Raw genomic sequence first — 18,126 nt, forward strand, 5'->3', positions numbered from 1 at the left:
AAAACATTCCTGGCTATGCTGTCTTGGCCCAACCACATGCTTGGATTGGCCTCCGGGTCGGTAGCCAGAGCTTTTCAAGCCCTCGCCTGTATCCATACTTAGCTATTCTTCTTTTTATATCGCTGGAATGAGAGCTGGACCACACGTCAGAAATTAGCATTACTGTTGATGTCCCATCTTTTTTTTTTCCCCGGCAATTAACTTGCCTTTCCCCCAAGGCAATTATTGGCCTACATAAAATAAAGATTTTTAAGTAGAGCCTCATCCAGAAAAATCCCGCTGTAACCAAAGCGATTTTCACACAGGTTAGAGAAACGCTCATTTCATGGTCATCTGCGTTGTGAGCGATACACCAATTAGAGTTTACAGCTCAAGATTTTAAAGGTCCGAGGAACAATCAGGCATCCACTACATTATTTCATTTAAAAACCATCCATATCAATTGTCCTCATTTCAATCTCTGCAGTTTTCTCTCTCACTTTTTTCTTACTCTTTTCCTCCTGTCTTATACGTTAGAGTCATTTACCATTCAGGGAACTGAGCTTGAATCAATTATGGTTTTATAATACAACACTCACATTGATGTGGATAAGGATTAGGTGTAAAAGTTGAATCAATAAACCTGCTGATGTACAGTAAACATCAACTCTTATACTGATTGCTTTTACTGCAGTTGCTCTCCTAGATGACCCATAAAAATGTATAGCCATTTTGTTTGCATGAAAGGATGTGACTTTTATTAAGTCTGAAGTGCGAGTAGAGGATAAGGAACAGTTTGTGTGGTTTCTCATGCTCATCTTTGTGCTCTCCAGAATCAGCACACTGATCTTAATCTGAAGGAGTCGCTCTTTGTGGGCGGAGCCCCTGATTTCCGCAAAGTAGCCAGATCTGCTGCTATCAAAGATGGCTTCAAAGGGGCCATTCAGAAGGTAAGAGCTATTATAGATGCATTAAAGTCATGAATTCTCATTAACATACCATTTTACTTCAATCAACTGATATATTTTTGGAGAGAAACAGGATTTTCAGAGAGAATTTATTTGAATTTACCCATTGGGAATAAAAAGGATAGTAAAAAATGGATGTTACTTACTAGAATAATGCCAGAGCAAAATGTGGTTTGCTATATGTTTGGGTAACATTGTCCAATAGCCTGTTAGGCCTTAATGACATCAGAGGAAAAACAACGTTGTTTCAGAAGAAGCATGAGTTACTATATTTGGGTACAAAATCACAAAGAGAACCCATTTTTCATGCTTTCTACTTTAAAATAGGAATACGTCTAAAAACATGCATTAAACATGACAATTTTTTGACTCTATAGATTACTCTGATGGGAATTCCAATCCTGAAATCTGATAACGCCCTTCAATCCAGTGATGTGTCAATGTATCCCTACCACCCCTGCTCCAAAGATGTTTGTGAGAATGGAGGCCGTTGCAACCCTCTGTTGGACAACTACGAGTGTGTCTGCCGCCACGGATTCACTGGACATCACTGCCAGGACGGTTAGTGCCTTATTTCATCACTTTTTTAATGCAGAATCGTATTACCCAGTACGGCCTCTCCTCCAACTCCCTCACACTCCTTTAAGGCAAGATTTGCATACATCTTTGCATACATCAACATACGACTCTCTTAAAAGGAAACGCTCATGGCAGCTTTAGCCAATCATATGCTCCATATGTAGATTTAGCTAAATCCACACCTCCAAACTTCCACAAATAATACCAGCCATCGTCCTTCATTCCATTTGTATGCTCGTCACAAACACACATTGGCACTGTTGCAAGAAACCCAAGAACTTGTGATCACCTCATTAACCTTGCTGGGCCCTACTGTTGTATTTTTAACCTTAATTAAGGCACACAAGCATTAAACCTGCGATATATCAGGCTTTCCTTCTTTGTTTTAATTAAACAGTGCTGTGTCTCACATCAATTGGTGTAATTTCATTCTGTCTTCTCTCCTCCCTTCCAGCAATAATCGAGAAATCCGCTGGGGACGCCGAGGCCATTGCGTTCGATGGTCATACATTCATTGAATATCACAATGGAGTCACCAAGAGGTAATGTCAATGGCCTCCCCGATGATCACGGTCCACCCTGAGCATCCCATCTCTATATTAGCAGTCAATGAGGGGTGATGACAAGCTAGATTACTCTGGCCCAATTTAAGGTCCAACGTGCTTCTTCGTTTTAGCTAAGGCTTTGATCTCATCAATTACCACTTCTACTGGCCTGTCTCTTTGGTTTTCCATGAACCCTGCCTGGTTCTAATTAGTGTAGCACCCGAAGGAGTCTCATGACTCCACTACGACGTACCACACCTATGCGCTGCAATGAACCTTCCTCCACCATTACCGGGATCTCAAAACCACACATCTCAACTATCACACATATCCTAAAGCCCCATGGTTGGTCAAGTCTTGATAATTGCTTCCTTCTTCACTTATCAGATGATTTCTCTTCCTTTGGTTGGTCTGATGTGTCAGCAGGCCAGCAAGCGCCAATTACGTCAACATGTTCTTGGTTTCTAGGAGAAAGAATCCATTTATCACAAGTTTTATATATTCTATTGCAAAATCTATTCTAAAACATGATAAACAGCAGAACTATTTGACTAGATTAAGTTTATTTTGTTTTTTTGAACAGATTCATTTACATGAGGCATCCATTTGAAATGAATCAGTCCTTCCAGTGCTACAGGGAATCTTTTTTTGACCTAGATGAACTGATTCACATGAGAGTCCACATTAGAAAAATGTTTGTACAGCTGAGAAATGCACCTCGTAGCACTTATTTTACAAACTAGCATTCTGAAAAGGGGTGAATCTCAAAGTGAGCCATACAGTTAGGTACTCATCTCTGATATGTGTTGTGTGTGTTTGTGTCAATCTGTCTGTCTCTATACACAGCGTTTGTTGTCTTTGCTCTTGTCTGTCTGTCTCATGTGAGTGTACTCTGTTGTCTTCTTTCTGCTCTCAAGCCAACTGACCAATGAGATCCCAGAGTAAGTAACCCGGATACATTCTGGGATGGATTTGATTAAGCGAAACTAACCTTTTTTTAAGAAAACCATTGACTTACCCCAACATAAGACATTCGTTTTTTTCCTTGTATTCCCATTTACATAAGAATCAGGAAAAATACAGGGCTCATCTATTATACATAAATATATATATATTTTTCCAGGAAAGGTTGCATTTTCATCAGTTTCAGGAATGCATGCTTGGCATGAATGATGATGAGCATTGTGATACTCTGATAGATTCCCACAGGATTCATGCATGGAAATACCTAAACTGACTTTGGAAATATGTCTGCGTGTATTCTTGTGTTAAAAAAGAATGAGACCCCTTTTAACTGCAAGTATTATTTGACTTTTTAAAGCTTGATATACATCAATATTTAGTTGGTATTTACAGCTGGGTTTAAATGGCATTTTGCCGCCCCATTAGGGAAATGTTCAATCTGTTATAGTGTTCCTTTTAGTGATTCTTATTTTAAATTATTTGTTTCCTTCTGAATGTAATTAAGTGTCTAAGTGGCTGCACTGAGCCCTTAAAAAGCTGGCAGCTTGATTAAATGGAATTATGTTATGTATTATGCTCATGAAAAGTTCCTGCCCGGCTTTTAAGCCACGTCACTTTGTTTGTCAAATCGCTCCCAGTGATTTCTAATAATTGTGCCCAAGGATGAAAGCAAAAGTGGCACATTAATCAAGGATTTGTCTCTCAGAAAACTGGACGCAATTAAAGATGCTCTGTCCAGTAGAGAGAGCGAGCCACCGCTGACATCAATAACAGTTAGGGACAAGGCCCTCTTCATTGACTTTCACTCTTCTTGGGGTTTAATATGTGTCACTTCCTGTACAAATGAAGTGCCAGATTAAAATTAATCTCAACCAAGAAAGCTGAGCGGCCCTTCAAAATGAGTGTCATCAATTTAGTTTGATCTGGTTTTGAACAGAGCCCTTAAAGTTAATGAATTCCTCAGAGGACGCCGGCATAGTGGCACCGTATCTCTGGGAGAGGAGTAATATTTCTGTTAGTATTTACTGTGCTCTTCATCTGTCTTTATTCTCTCTCTTTAGCTCAGCAGCCTTGGATCAATTTACCCATTTTAAACATTTAAGTGTCCTGTTCCTTAATGCCTTTTTTATATAATTGGTCTTTTGACAAAAATAAGTATCTTGTATTTAGCTTATTCAAAACTTAGTGAGTTATCTTGCTCCCTTCTTAGGAAGCATAATTACCCTCATTGAACTCTTTAAATGACCAATTTGTAATGCTTTACATAAGCAGAAAATCACATTGTATAAATAGAATCTTGACTTGCAGTTGATTTTAGTAGAATTTGACATTAGCATGTTGCTAAGCTAACAACACACTATTAGCATAACAACATAAAACACAACAAAGTCAAAGTATTTCTGATAGTTTTCAGTACTCAATGTAAATTGTCTAATCCATCATCTTGAGTTCTGTCCACTTCAAACATATAATGCTAATATTTTACCCTTAAACTGACTATGGTTTTTTTAAAAGTTATGTGTAGTAACTGTGTTTTTTTGTGTTTTGATTACCATTTGTATAACCACAGTTTTACTACAAATGCCATGGTTAAACTGGTTAGTGTAGCAAAACCATGGTTAATTTGGGGTTACCATAATTAAACAATAGTAACCATGGTTTTTTGGTTTTATTTGTAGTAAAACCATGGTTAACTTTCATGAGGGTAGCAAACCAAGTAATTGAGTGGACCTAAAAAGCCTTAAAATGCTGGCTCCATAGGCAGCTCACTGGGTTTTGGAATTTGCTCGAAAGCAACCAGTCTTTCAAACATATGCTCACTTAGTTGCTCTTTTTCTCACTTTCTTGCTCTCTTGACTGGTGGAGAATGATGGAATTGTTGATAAATTGCAGTAACTCAACCATGTGACAGCGCAGAACAATAAAACAGCATGTCAGTATACCACTGGTACCACAGATACAGTCTTCCAGTGTTATTTCTTTGCCTAGGCTGGCATAACAACTGAAAGACTAGAATAATTTAGTGAGGTCAGTCCATCTTCTTGGCGCAGGTCTTCTTGTCTGTATGTTATGCGATTCTTGTTCTTCCCCTCTGCCCTTTTGCGCTTATTGCATGCCTATCATTTCTTCCCTTGCTCCTCTAAGCCCTGAGTCACTGGAGAACCCATCTGACCAGAGGTGAGTCCCCTCTGCCTGAACTGTTTCCAATGGCATGCCGTTCTCCCACACTCAGCCACCCTGCAGAGGCCAAAGGCCAGGGCTTTTGTCAGGTAGCACGTCGTAGCTTGCACTCTGACATCATTTGTAATACACAAGCCTTGATAGAATATGTGGGGTTTTTCCATTTTCTATGCCGATTTTGGGGCAAAACATGCAGAATTCTGCATGATTACTTTTAATATATGACATGCTCTATCAGTTAGAGTTGTAAGTTGCAGTAAATGTACATGATTAAAAACCTAAAATCCTAGAAAGGAGTAGGTTTCCACAAGTTCCAATGTTAATCAGCACAACTATTTTCCACATTAATGAATTCTTTGTGGACATGCTAAGATGTTAGAAACAGGTACAGTATTTAATGACTATTCCCATGTGATCCACTGCCACCTATGGGTGAACAGCATAAACCACGCTAATCACTTACATTATGAAGAAATGATGCACCACCCTATTACACAAGCTGCTGCTCTCAAGCAAAATACTCAAAAGAGATCCGTTTCTTTGTAAATGGAATACAGCTTTAATGGGTTAAGCCCTACTTCTCTTTAGAATGTTCTAGATGCTTGAGATCCTAATGGGACGTGCGCAATAATGAGCTCAGCAGAGTGGTGTATAATCACAGTTAGCTGCCCTGATGCCATAGCTCTGGCCTAGGGCCGCGCGAAGGGAAGGCCTGTGGAGAGAGTCCAGTCAGCACAATACACGTGTCTCATCGGGAAAGAATTCAATTACAGCAAATCATTTTTCAGCTTTACGCCGTCACAGGCTCATCAACAGCATTAGCATAATGAAATTCTTGAAAGTCTTTTTAATCAAACTAATTAAGATATGTTATTTCCAATTCCAAAGTCGTAAGTATGGCTGCTAATATTGTGTTTTGAAATTTGACTTGTCACTCAGGCAAAGCGTCTGTCTTCAGATGAATCGTTCCACGAGACAACACGTATTGTTGGACTGGACTCTTTCTACGTTATATTACTGAATAAAAACGAATGCACCTGCGGCTTATTTTTTCACTTTGATCAGAAACACAAATAAAAAACAATCTCACAAATAAACAACATCGCAGTTTGCACACCGTGGAGAAAGTGTTTCTTTTTGCCACGACGTGGCGTAAAGATGCGAGCGCAGTCGCCATCTGCTTTCTTTTCTTCTGTGTATCGTGTCCGTTGTCTTGTTCCTCTCCGTTTTGTCTTTGTCTTGTCTGTGTCTTTTTTCGTGGTGTTTTCACTTGTCTTACTCCTGTTTACACGTTACCTGATTTAGAAAACAAGCCCCCACGCTCTCACTATTCTGTCTCACAAATGGCTCTCTTGATGCCACGACTGCAGGTATACCACTGAGAACAAAGAAATTGTTGTAAAAATAGCCAGGTTTTTTTTTCTTCTGTGGTGTATCTGTCTGTACTTGCAAAAGGGGGCAGAACACGAGGTGTGTTGGTTTCAGTCAGCTCCCCGATGACCTGAACAAATAGCTCACTCCGAGTGACTCTGTCCTCCCTGAGGACGGGCAGATGTCACCTTCTTTATGCCGCATCCAGGGAACCAGATCAAAACACACATTTGATGGCAGCTGATATGGGCATTCTTCCTTAGCGCTCCCTGCACAGGAAGAGAAAATCTAGACCTTTAAGGCAAAGTAGGAAGTGTTAACATGGAGATAACCTAAAGTGTGTCACACATACGCCCTTCCCCCATCAGCGTGGCCTAGTTGACCTAGTTTCTGTCTGCTCATTAGTTTATCAAACCCTCACTGGGTTTTTGACTGTATCCAAGTTATGTTTTCACCCATAATTCCATCACTGTTGTTGTTAAAGTAGCAGGTAAGTCAGGGCTTCATGCACGTCCTGCGGTTTACACGGCGTCTCTGAAACGGCAATGGATTTGTGATAGCATTTCCTGTCTCTCTTTGATCTAGTGAGAAGGCCCTGCTGGTGAATAAATTTGAACTGAGCATCAGGACTGAGGCTACTCACGGGCTGATTTTGTGGAGCGGCAAGGGATTGGAGCGATCCGATTACATCGCCCTCGCCATTGTGGACGGCCATGTGCAGATGACCTATGATCTTGGCTCCAAGCCTGTGGTGCTGCGCTCCTCTGTACGGGTCAACACCAACCGCTGGATACGAATTAAGGCCAGCAGGTAAAACTCTGAGAGTTATTCCATCATCGCCGCAGGTTTGACATAGAGTAGTTGCAGACATTTACTGGGCTCAAGAGAAAGGATTTTTACCTTGTTCTTGTCCTTTCAAGCTAGTATTTCAGATCTCTACTTGACCTGCCAACAGCTTTATTGTGTGTATATACAATATATATATACAATATATATATATATATATATATATATATATATATATATATATATATATATATATATATATATATTCTAAAATTGGTCATTTAATTTCATGTTTGTGATTTAAATTTTTTTATTTAATATTTTTTATAAAACTATAAAAAAAAATAGAGAATCATTCAGAAAAGTTGGTGTTGGTGGGAATTTTTTAAATGTTTTTGACAGTTTTCTTATTCTCACTAGGGCTGCATCTATTTGATCAAAAATTCAGTAAAATTGTGAAATACTATTACAATTTACAACTTAATAATTTTCTGTTTTAATATATTTTAAAATCTAATTCTTGTGATGGCAAAGCTGATTTTTCAGCAGTTATTACTCATTACTCAGAAATAATTTTAATATACTGATTTGATTTCTTCTAAATGTCAATATTGAAAGCAGTTTCTGCTTAAATTTCAACAAAGCTTCATTTATAAACAATAATTTTACTTAGCTGACATATTTATGCAAGGCATGCAATTAATACAAATTTTGAAGTTTTGTCAACTTTCCCAAAACTCTGGCCATCCTTATGATTCAGCCCTTCTTTACAGTATATATATGACACGGTTTGCCATAGAACTGTTTGCTAGCAATGATGAACATTTATATTTATCGCAGTTTTGCCATAGAAATGTTTACTAGCAGTGGCAGTCATTCATATTTGCCTCAGGCGTGCCAGACAATTATGTTTACCACAAATTTGCTGTAGACATTTCCCATTGGTGGCATGTTATTCAAAGCGTGCTACAGGTTTATGACTGCAAGTGAAACGCTGCAATCTTTTATTTTTTCACATTACTACAATTTCATTTGCCACAAATGTATTAAATATTAACCGCAGGCCAATCTTCCAGAAATGTGTAGAAACATCCAATTTTCAATGTTAATGCAGAGCTGTGACTCACTATCTTGCTGTACTTCTCTGCTCTCCACAGAGCGCTCCGAGACGGCTCACTGCAGGTTGGTAATGAGGCAGCTGTCACTGGGTCATCACCCTTGGCTGCCACGCAGCTGGACACAGACGGCGCTCTCTGGTTGGGTAAGTCTTTGCACAATCATGGCTAATTTACAAACTTTCTACGTACACCTGCTCCGACCCACCGAATATCAACAGTCCCCACTTAGCTTGTGATGTCTAATTGGATCTTCCCCCACAGCGAGTGCTTTTTAAGAGCTGACCCCAGAGCATCTCTCAAAAACATCCACGTTAAAACACAATATTGCCTTATTATGGTTAATCAATAATTCCAGGATGAGCTTTTACTGTAGGGTGTTTTAAAAAGTGTTTACCTTCTCTTTCTCTTTTGACAAACCTATAAAGATTAAAAAGAAGGATTTATTCCATTTTAAGGGTGCAAAATCTTCTTATAAGGTTTGCGAAAAGTATTTCAGCACAGGCCAGCCAGTATAACAGGTGCTGTGGATGCCCGGTGGCTAGAATACATTATCCTCAGACAGCCCGAACATCAAGAGCTCCCTCCGAAAATCCCTTCTTTCAAATGTCATTATTTATTTGCTTATTCAGATGTAATTCACTTGAAATTAGCCCTGTCAGTCCTCCCGTCGCTAAGCATACAATCCGATTAAAGGGGAAACATGCGGGGAGGCGAAAGGAAGAGAGAAACGTGAGTGAACTGCAACAGGGGAGACATTTTTCGCCGTGCTCAAAGAGCAAGAGACGGAGCTGGGTTTTCAACAGTGTCAGATCCCCGAGGGAGGCGAGCGTAACTCTCATTCGGAAAGCTGTCAGGGAACATCCCCAGAGCCTGGCCTCCCAAAAACACTGTTTGATCTTCTCACCTGTTCCTGAGTGTTGTGTCTCTATCTTTCTTTATTCTGACACCCCCACATTACACCTTCAGAGTCTCAGGCGTGATTAAGTTTTTAACAGTCTTCTACACAGGTTTTCCATAAGCCACAGACTGCTCATCGGCCTTTAATAATATATAGTGCTGTAGCTCGCCTGCGTGGCTGGTAATATCTCAGGTTACACAAAGATGTGCATTTATACTATGGGTCATTAACATACATGGTTTTTTTTTTTTTTAAAGTAGAAATTGGTGTAATTGTACAGTTTTGTGATCTCTTGCTGAAAAAAGGCATTTATTTGTATTTACTGTATGTTTCATGAAGTTTTAAGTATTATAAATAATGGTCAAATATTTATGTGTGTGTGTGTGTGTTTTGCATCACACACACACACACACACACACACATAAATATTTGACCATTATTTATAATATTTAAAACTTCATGAAACATATATATATATATATATATATATATATATATATATATATATATATATATATATATATATATATATATATATATATATATATATATATATATATATATATATAAAATGTATGTCCACCAAATTAAAGTCATATAAGAAATAATAAAATATTATGCTAAATTGCTAAAGCTTTTCATTATAACATTTCATTCATGTAGACTTTTTTGATATCAGAATAATCCAAAAATAACAAAATTAAATGATAATAATAATCCAGAAATGAAAATCATGCTTATGATAGAAGACATGTATTTATGTAGGGAAAAAAGATCATCACCTCCTCATATGCAATGTGATAGCATGCATTTCTGACAACCTCTTGAGTATGTTTTAAGTGATTGGATGGCTTTTTAAATCAATTGTATGTACTTGTGCTTGAATCAGTTGAAATGGTTTCAGTCTGTCTATTGTGTGAACATGGAGTGCTGTGCAGTATATCATGTACACTTGATCTGATCTTGTCCATTCCTCTTGTCTTCAGGAGGTCTGGAGGAGCTGTCCATTACTCGCCGGTTGCCCAAGGCTTACAGCACAGGCTTTGTCGGCTGCGTGAAAGACGTGATAGTCGACGGGGTGGAACTACATCTGGTTGAGGACGCCTTAAACAGTCCCAAAATTTTACACTGTTCTGCCAAATAGTCTGGCACCACGTTCCTCCCAACACCATGTCTACTGCTGTAATTATTTTTCTATTTTTTGTATGCTTTTCTTTGCCTTTTATATTGGAAAAATTACATCGTTTTAATTATAAATTAGTTTTTCAGTTCGTTTCTTTTTCTCCCCATCATTGCGTCCAAAAATAATCAAGTCACCAGTCAGCGAACCATGGTGTCACAAGACGAGCAAAAAGTCGCATTACATCTGTCCTCTTTCTATGACATACGACCGAACATGTACTTGCTCATTACTTGAACAGTGGCAGATGAGGCTGGTGCTGTTTGTGCCGTCTGGATTGCCTTTTCTCGGTGCCATAGCTAGCTGTCCAGCATTCACTATACATTCCTCTGAGCTGTTGCTGTGGTCCATTACTACATTTAATAGGGTCTATAACATGACATTCCGCTTTATCGACACGACAGCATCTGGTAAAAACACTGAGCAAGACCATGCACGATATTCCTCATTTATGATACCACTAACAAGGACGAAAGCTCGAAACTTGGCAGTACTGATAGTAGCTGACATAACATTTAGCATTCCTCAAAATTCACCATTGTTTTTTTTTTTTTTTATGCAAACATCATTGACCTGTGAGATGTAATAAATAGTAACGAAATACATGAGACTGTGAATTTTGAAGATGCTATTTTTTGTTGCAATCATTCGTCTCATGTGTTGTGCATATCTAAAGAGCAATTACATATATATATAAATATACTATATGACCACTTGTTGCATGCATCTTTTAAAGTGTTGCGTTGATTTTGCCTTGGTTCTCTTGATCTCCATCATTCCATTTAGGGCAGAAATGTAGCTGACTACATTGCAATCTTGACATCTGATCATTCAAGTTGGGAGATTTTGAAATTTTATATATATATATAGATCTGCTATTTGTCAATCTGGAATTCTTGTGTGTGCGTGCGTTGGGAAAAAATGGTTGTTGCAACAACTCAACATTGGGAGGCGCTGTAACACAGGAAGAGATGAGAGACTCAGAACACATCAGGGGGACAAAAACAGCATTTACATTCTTGGCATGTTCCGTCATCGAACAAAAATCATGTATTCACTGCATTTTTTGTTTCTTTTTTTTCTATCGTATATCAAATGAAAATGTCGCTTTAAAATGCTGCCAGCACTTGCTATAAAAAAGGGATGATGTATGTAGACCCCTTGCATCCTATGACTGTGGCCCCCATAACAAATGTTTATGTTCTACGGTAACCAGTGAAAATAGTAATGCATGGGTTTGTCAAGTCAAAATGGTTTTTGTAACCTGTTCAAAGACGAATGCAATGCTGTGGTGCTGTTTCGGTGTAAGAAATATGAGTTTGATACCAGATGCTTTGCAATATTCCACAACAAATATGCCTGTTCAGGGTAAAGCATCATATCTTTTTTTTTTTTTTTTTTTTTTAACAAACCCTGGAAAACGCAAGATCGTAATCATGTGATTTTTCAAGTGTAAATTTGTTACTGAGGTTTTGTTTTAGTATTATACACTGGAAGCGAGTCTGGGGAAAATCAATCATTTATGTGTCTAGGGTTTGATCAGACCGAGACCGGGAGCCCTTCATTACTGCACGAGCTGAATGGACCATCTGCCCCTTTTAGTATAGTGCCCTCACCTTCACTTTTCCAGCGGACTGGATTTTTGATCTCTTTTATATTAATGGGAGTTATTTTTTGACATCCTCCTCTAGTAGCTTTGCTCTCAAGGGACGAGGCTCACAGTGAGAACCGCCATGGAAATCTGCTGTGTGAATGGAAACTGAGAAATGCCTTAAATTCATACACCGTTCATGGGTGACAGAAGTTCATGTCCATATTGTTCTGTGCTCTCACCTTAGCCGGTATATTAGCCTCATTCCCATCATGTAAATGACTTCATAAATGTTAATAATTATATTAATAATGCTTATGAGAATTTCCAGAAGGCCTCGATAATAGTGGTTCTGGACTCTACAAAAAATACTATTTACTGTACAAATACTATTTTCAGTATCTTATTTATGTCTTAAAAGGATTCTCAGTCTGGCATTTGTAAACTAGTGTTTTGATTGAACTAGATCTGATGGGCAGTGCACAGAATGAGAGGCATGATGTTACCATTACTAACTTTATTACTTGTGTCTTGTGTTCAAACCACCATAAAATAAAATGTAAAACTGACCTGACTTTCTGTAACATTTACTCCTGAAAATGTCTGTGAATAAATCCCTCCAGTTCCCAAATGTTTCTAATCCAGTGTCTCCCTAGTGTTTAAAGTTTGGCAGTGGTAAAATGGTATAACTGTTTTCTATTTAAATACATTTCAATTGAAATTTATTCCTCTGGTGACAAAACGGCTTTACTTTCCTTGCTGAATAAAAGTATTTATCTAACTATATATATATATATATATATATATATATATATATATATATATATATATATATATATATATATATATATATATATATATGTGTGTGTATATACAGTATAGTTACATACAGTATATAACTATATGTATATAGTTATATATATTAAATGCACAGCCTTTTATGTCCGCAACATATGGAATGTTTCTGAAGTGTTTCTCACTCTTAAAAGTTCATAAGATTTTGGTATCTGTACTATTTATTGTTATAACATCAAAGTGTCCTGAAATAACACTAAGTAAGAAAATGTGATTGTGTTCTTACAGTAGTGTCTTAATTTATAAGACAGAGAGTGTATTATTCAGTTATGTAACAGTCATTCTCTCAAGGGGATATAAAATGTCATCAGACATGACAGGCTCTGGGTTGCCTGGAGACGTTAGAGAAATAGATCTTGTCAAAGAACTCTGGCGCTGGGGGTAAAAATGGTAACTGGAAAAAATCCATTGGATTTGTCTGAATAGGCGAAAGCATATGAATGATCCCTGCTAGACGAGCAGAGGGTTCCTTCAGTACACATGCACACAGCAGTGCAATAAAGAGGCTTTTACTGCATGTAACAAGGCTTCAGCTGTCTGGCTACATCAGGGGATCTGTGGCTCCCATTGTTCCTCCTCATGGGGTTTTAGTTTGGACTGAAGAGTCCTCGGGCTGTAAGGTCAAGGGGTGTCTTGGAACAGAGCTTGTCTGCAGCACTGGCTCTTCCTTTAGTGAATGATTTCCTTGAGGGAAAATTCACACAAAAATGAAAATAGTTCCAAACTAAGTTAACCACGTCATTTTCAACAGCATAATCATCAACCACGTCTCGTTTTGTTACTAAATGCATCCCAGTTTTGAATGAATTGTTAAGTGATTGAATCAGTGACTCACTCATGAATACAGTCACTTGTTTCATTCCAGTGTTTTTGAATGAATCAGCTGAGCAATTGATTCAATAAATATAGATTGTAATAATATATATTAAATAACTATAATTAACATATATAACGATATATTATGGAAGTCCATTTTCATTCAAAATGTTATGATAGTTTATGTTAATATTTTAAAATAAATATTTTTCATGTAATATTTCTATTTTCATTTTATTGCAGATAACTGTTTTATGTCTATGTGATTTTATTAAGTTTTAGATGTCATTTATTTAGTTCTAGTTATTTTAGTATTTCAACTCAAACTAAACATGACTAATAAAATAAGTTTTATATTTTATGTTAGTTCAGTTAATGTTTATTTTCTATTACAGTACTGAATTTTTTTTAATCATAACTCTGATACTAATTATGATAAAAAGTCAAAATGCCAAGTTATAATTATGACGTACTGAGTGTTATTATGAAAGCAAAAGTTACAGTTCTGTCCTAATATATCATATGATTTAAAAAGTTGAAATCTTGAGATGAGGATTATTCATTATTTACAATTAATTTGACTTTTTATGTCATATCTCATAATCCACCAAAGCATACTTTTTACTTAATATATAATATATAACACATTATGAATATTGTAGTGTTATTGATGCTCCCCAATAGGCCTTCATATGGGTGAAAGGTATGAAAACAGTTGCACACTGTCCTCGAGTATGAAATTACTGACACTTTGTTTGCATTGGCTCCTATACTGCTTAGAGAATGCCCGGTCAGACTCTCTGTCTAAAGAGAGAAATCCATAGATAAAGACCTGCATTTCTGAAAATTGCATAACCACGTCCCTGGCAGATTAATCTTCCTTAGGGCCAGTGACGTCATGGCAGTCATGGCACTGCTGCAGTCCCCACAGCTGCCACCTTCAAATCACCCCAATGCAAATGGGGTCAGGCCCAAATGGAAACTGCTGAAATGAAAGCAGAGTCAACATTGCTGTTGTGTATCTTCTATCTCCTGACAGATATAGCAGCATTACAGCAAACAGAGTAATAATAAACACGCCTGGAAATTAAATAACAGGGATAATTTCAAGGAAGGAACTGCTAAAATAAGACTGGAGGAAAATAAATCAATGTATACATCACTTCATTATTTTTGGGCCTCTCAGAGGTGTGTTTAGCTCTAAATGTCTGACACCGCCGCCAGAGAATAATTCAGGTGCCAATAGGTCCTAAAACATCGCTTACATAAGATCACATTATAATATTTCATATGCAATATTCATATGTAACATTCTTAGTTTTCATATATTTGGTTTTATTTGTTTAGTACTTAAACTATGCAAAAAATAAAAATGTTCTGAAATCAAGTTTTTATAGTTTAGTTAATGTTTATTTTATACATTAAAGTTAATATTTATATTACAGTAATTTTTTATTAATAATAATAATTTTGTCATTAAGTCATAATTATGAGAGTAAAAATATGACATATTACATCGCATGAGTTGAAAGACAAAATAACAGTGACTTGATTTACCAATTAATTTATTTCATGGCAGAAATTGGTTTTCATTATATAATACATTGTTTTGTTAAGTGACCTACCAATTTTGAGAAACATTTTCCTGGACTGTAATTTTTTAATGTGTAATTATATTTAATTTTATTTTGTTAATTTTAAGAGCGCCATTTACCAATGTTTTACTTAAAGCAACAAAACTCCAGTTTTGGCTTCATGGAGTCAGCATATAGGCCTAGACCAAAGATAGATTATTATGATTTCACCTTTGTAGCTCGGTTACAAATGTTAAACCAAGGTAGTTAGAGCCCAACCCGTCCGGTCTTTATACACTGAGAAAATAAAATATTGTCGTTGTTATGTGCTGTCACATGGTCCTGGGCAATTGTACGAGCTTGATAATAACGGACTCGGTTTGAACCGTCTGGATAAAGTTTTTCCAGTCTTTGTGAGCGGTGTGTGAGTGAGAGGCGGAGAGAGTGAATGAGAGCTGGGCGCTGTGTGACGCCCCTCGCTCGCGCTCAGCTCTGCGGCAGTGACTCGGCGGAGGCAGAATCGGTTTATTACTCTTTCCCCCTCAGTCAGCTCATACACTTTTGACATCTGACAGCTCACAGGACCGCCATGACGTCTCGAAGGTAAGCTGAAGGCTACATTAAAACTGCAAGAGCGGGTGCTGAGTGTTACTGTTACTGTATTTACTGTATGAATGAATCGAGCACGACACGCAGCTCAATGAGTCGACTCGGTCTTTACTCCAGGATCCTGATCCTGTCTGGCCCATTGTACTGTTCGTTTAACGATTTTATACCATAGACTGTTTAGGTATAGTTTGTCTTATTTCCCCACCTTTTTTTATTTTTCCTTGATTTCAGTAACATGTAGATTGTAGCCTGTGTCGCTCTCGCTACCGGATGCTGAATATGATTTATCAGCGTAAATTCACTGTAACAGTTCTCCCTCTAATGCAGTATTTAAACTGTGCTTTGTTAGTTTATTGAGTCGTTATATTAGAATACTTATGGTAATTACCTCCTACTTTATTTACTACGCCTTTGCTAAAATGATCACTTAAAACATTAAAGACAGAGATTTGAGATAGTAGATTGAAAAAAATTGAGAAATGTGCACACAAGTTTTAATATAGCCAATATGTGGGCCAAATGTAGCTGCAAAAAAATGTATTACTTTAAAATTTCACATTTGAAATTGTTTTCCTTGATTATCTTGTGACATGTTTCCCACTATTCACACTTTATCCCGGGTTAGTCATTATTTATAGATTTCACTCTGCATGTTTGAAACTTCGGGTTAACGTCCTTATTTGCATATATGAGGTCAGTCAAATTGATTGGACAAATACAGCAAGCGGTTTTAATAACTGCTTGTCTAATAATCTTCTAAAACACAACAAAACAACTGTGACTATTGTACAATGAACATTAATATTTAGTAAGATAAGCCCTGAGGCATTTTATAATTGTATGTTGGAGCAGAGTTTTAAATTTAGGCAGGGTTAGAAGTGAACAGGCCCTTTAGTCGGTGTCAAAAAGACATTAACGCAAGGATGAGTGGGGTGTGATGCTGTTTTGTTTCCTAAAGTTTGACATATGATTTGTATTTCATTCTGAGTGTCATATCTGCATAAACAGAGATCTAGAGATTCCCTGGGTTAATGCACCTACACAAAGAGCTGAAGCACACATCAGTTATTGTGAGTTTGCACAGGTGGCCTTGGGTAAATAACATAGAGCACGGGAACAACACTCAGTGTTGCTTTAAGCTTGCATTATCTACTGTATGCACTAACCGTTAACACAATATGTTTCAGGATTCAGTGCTGGTTATGTCTTTACCAGCAGCTTTCATTTGTCTGAGTAATAGTCTGTGATACTTTGGCCTTTACTGTGCCTCTACATCATCTGTTATATAAATAGTAATACTGCAAACAATTACCATTGACTATTATTAGCATCATTAGATTATCATTACTGATGTCCTTCTCATCTCATTAAAGGAATAGTTCACTGTCGTCCTTTACTCTTCCAGACTTGTATGACTGTTTCTTCAGTGGAGAGCAGAAAGAGATGGTAGGGAATGTCAGCCTTAGCATCTTTTTCCAATCAATGAAAGTAAATGTTGACTTAAACCTTCATCTGCTTTTGTGCATGTTACACTGAAGAAAAAAAGTCATGCAGGTTTAGAAGAACATGAGGGTGAGTAAATGTTGACATGTCCCTTTTAACTGGTGTGAAAACTGATTTCACTTAACAGTACATAACAGAGGACAATCTGTCTAATATGCAAAAGTGCAGGGACCTATACTGTGCATTTTGCTGATTTGCAGTTATCTGTGCTATACAAACAGGAAACTGAAAAATTATTTAAATATAGGATTTACATATATTAAGCGTACAAATGTTTTATTGTTCACAAGAGGTTTTGCATAGAGGAGGCTAACAAAGTTACTTAGCTCGGTGTTCATGCATATTTAACATGTTGCCGTAAAGAACATTTATACTGCTAATAGTTTTGGAAAGACCTAAAGAGATGTATTTTTATTATCCTTAAGTAATGTGGAATCATTTTTCTTGGTCACTTATCCAACCTGATCCTTTTTTTTTTTTTTTTTGGCTATTATTGTTATTTCTTTCTTTCTAGATCATAAAGCATCTTTTGTGTGCATGTGAGTAAGCGTGTACAGGAAAGAGGAAAAAGGAAGAGATGGCTCATTGCGTGGTTATTTTCGTGGGGTCA

The 18,126-nt window shown here is 37.2% G+C and overlaps 2 protein-coding genes across 11 annotated transcripts in view; both read left to right on the forward strand.

Moving 5' to 3' along the window:
- Nucleotides 1–12,799, forward strand: part of agrn (agrin) — a 238,248-nt gene extending 225,449 nt beyond the window's left edge. For 6 of the 10 annotated variants that reach the window (XM_026241822.1, XM_026241820.1, XM_026241823.1 and 3 more), the window contains 7 exons: nucleotides 813–929; nucleotides 1,325–1,508; nucleotides 1,981–2,068; nucleotides 5,180–5,212; nucleotides 7,172–7,396; nucleotides 8,530–8,633; nucleotides 10,375–12,799. In XM_026241822.1, the coding sequence (XP_026097607.1) occupies nucleotides 813–929; nucleotides 1,325–1,508; nucleotides 1,981–2,068; nucleotides 5,180–5,212; nucleotides 7,172–7,396; nucleotides 8,530–8,633; nucleotides 10,375–10,532 (909 nt within the window). In that variant the 3' untranslated portion in view covers nucleotides 10,533–12,799. The remainder of the gene's footprint in view (nucleotides 1–812; nucleotides 930–1,324; nucleotides 1,509–1,980; nucleotides 2,069–5,179; nucleotides 5,213–7,171; nucleotides 7,397–8,529; nucleotides 8,634–10,374) is intronic. The other 4 variants (XM_026241830.1, XM_026241825.1, XM_026241829.1 and 1 more) reach the window with 2 other exon arrangements.
- A 2,999-nt stretch (nucleotides 12,800–15,798) lies between these two features.
- The window catches only part of ptpn11b (protein tyrosine phosphatase non-receptor type 11b), a 28,064-nt gene continuing 25,736 nt past the window's right edge, over nucleotides 15,799–18,126 (forward strand). The window contains exon 1 of the mRNA XM_026241832.1: nucleotides 15,799–16,007. Coding sequence (XP_026097617.1) covers nucleotides 15,994–16,007 — 14 coding nt within the window. The 5' untranslated portion in view covers nucleotides 15,799–15,993. The remainder of the gene's footprint in view (nucleotides 16,008–18,126) is intronic.

This window comes from Carassius auratus, unplaced genomic scaffold (assembly GCF_003368295.1).
Source record: "Carassius auratus strain Wakin unplaced genomic scaffold, ASM336829v1 scaf_tig00000254, whole genome shotgun sequence".
NCBI lineage: Eukaryota > Metazoa > Chordata > Actinopteri > Cypriniformes > Cyprinidae > Carassius > Carassius auratus.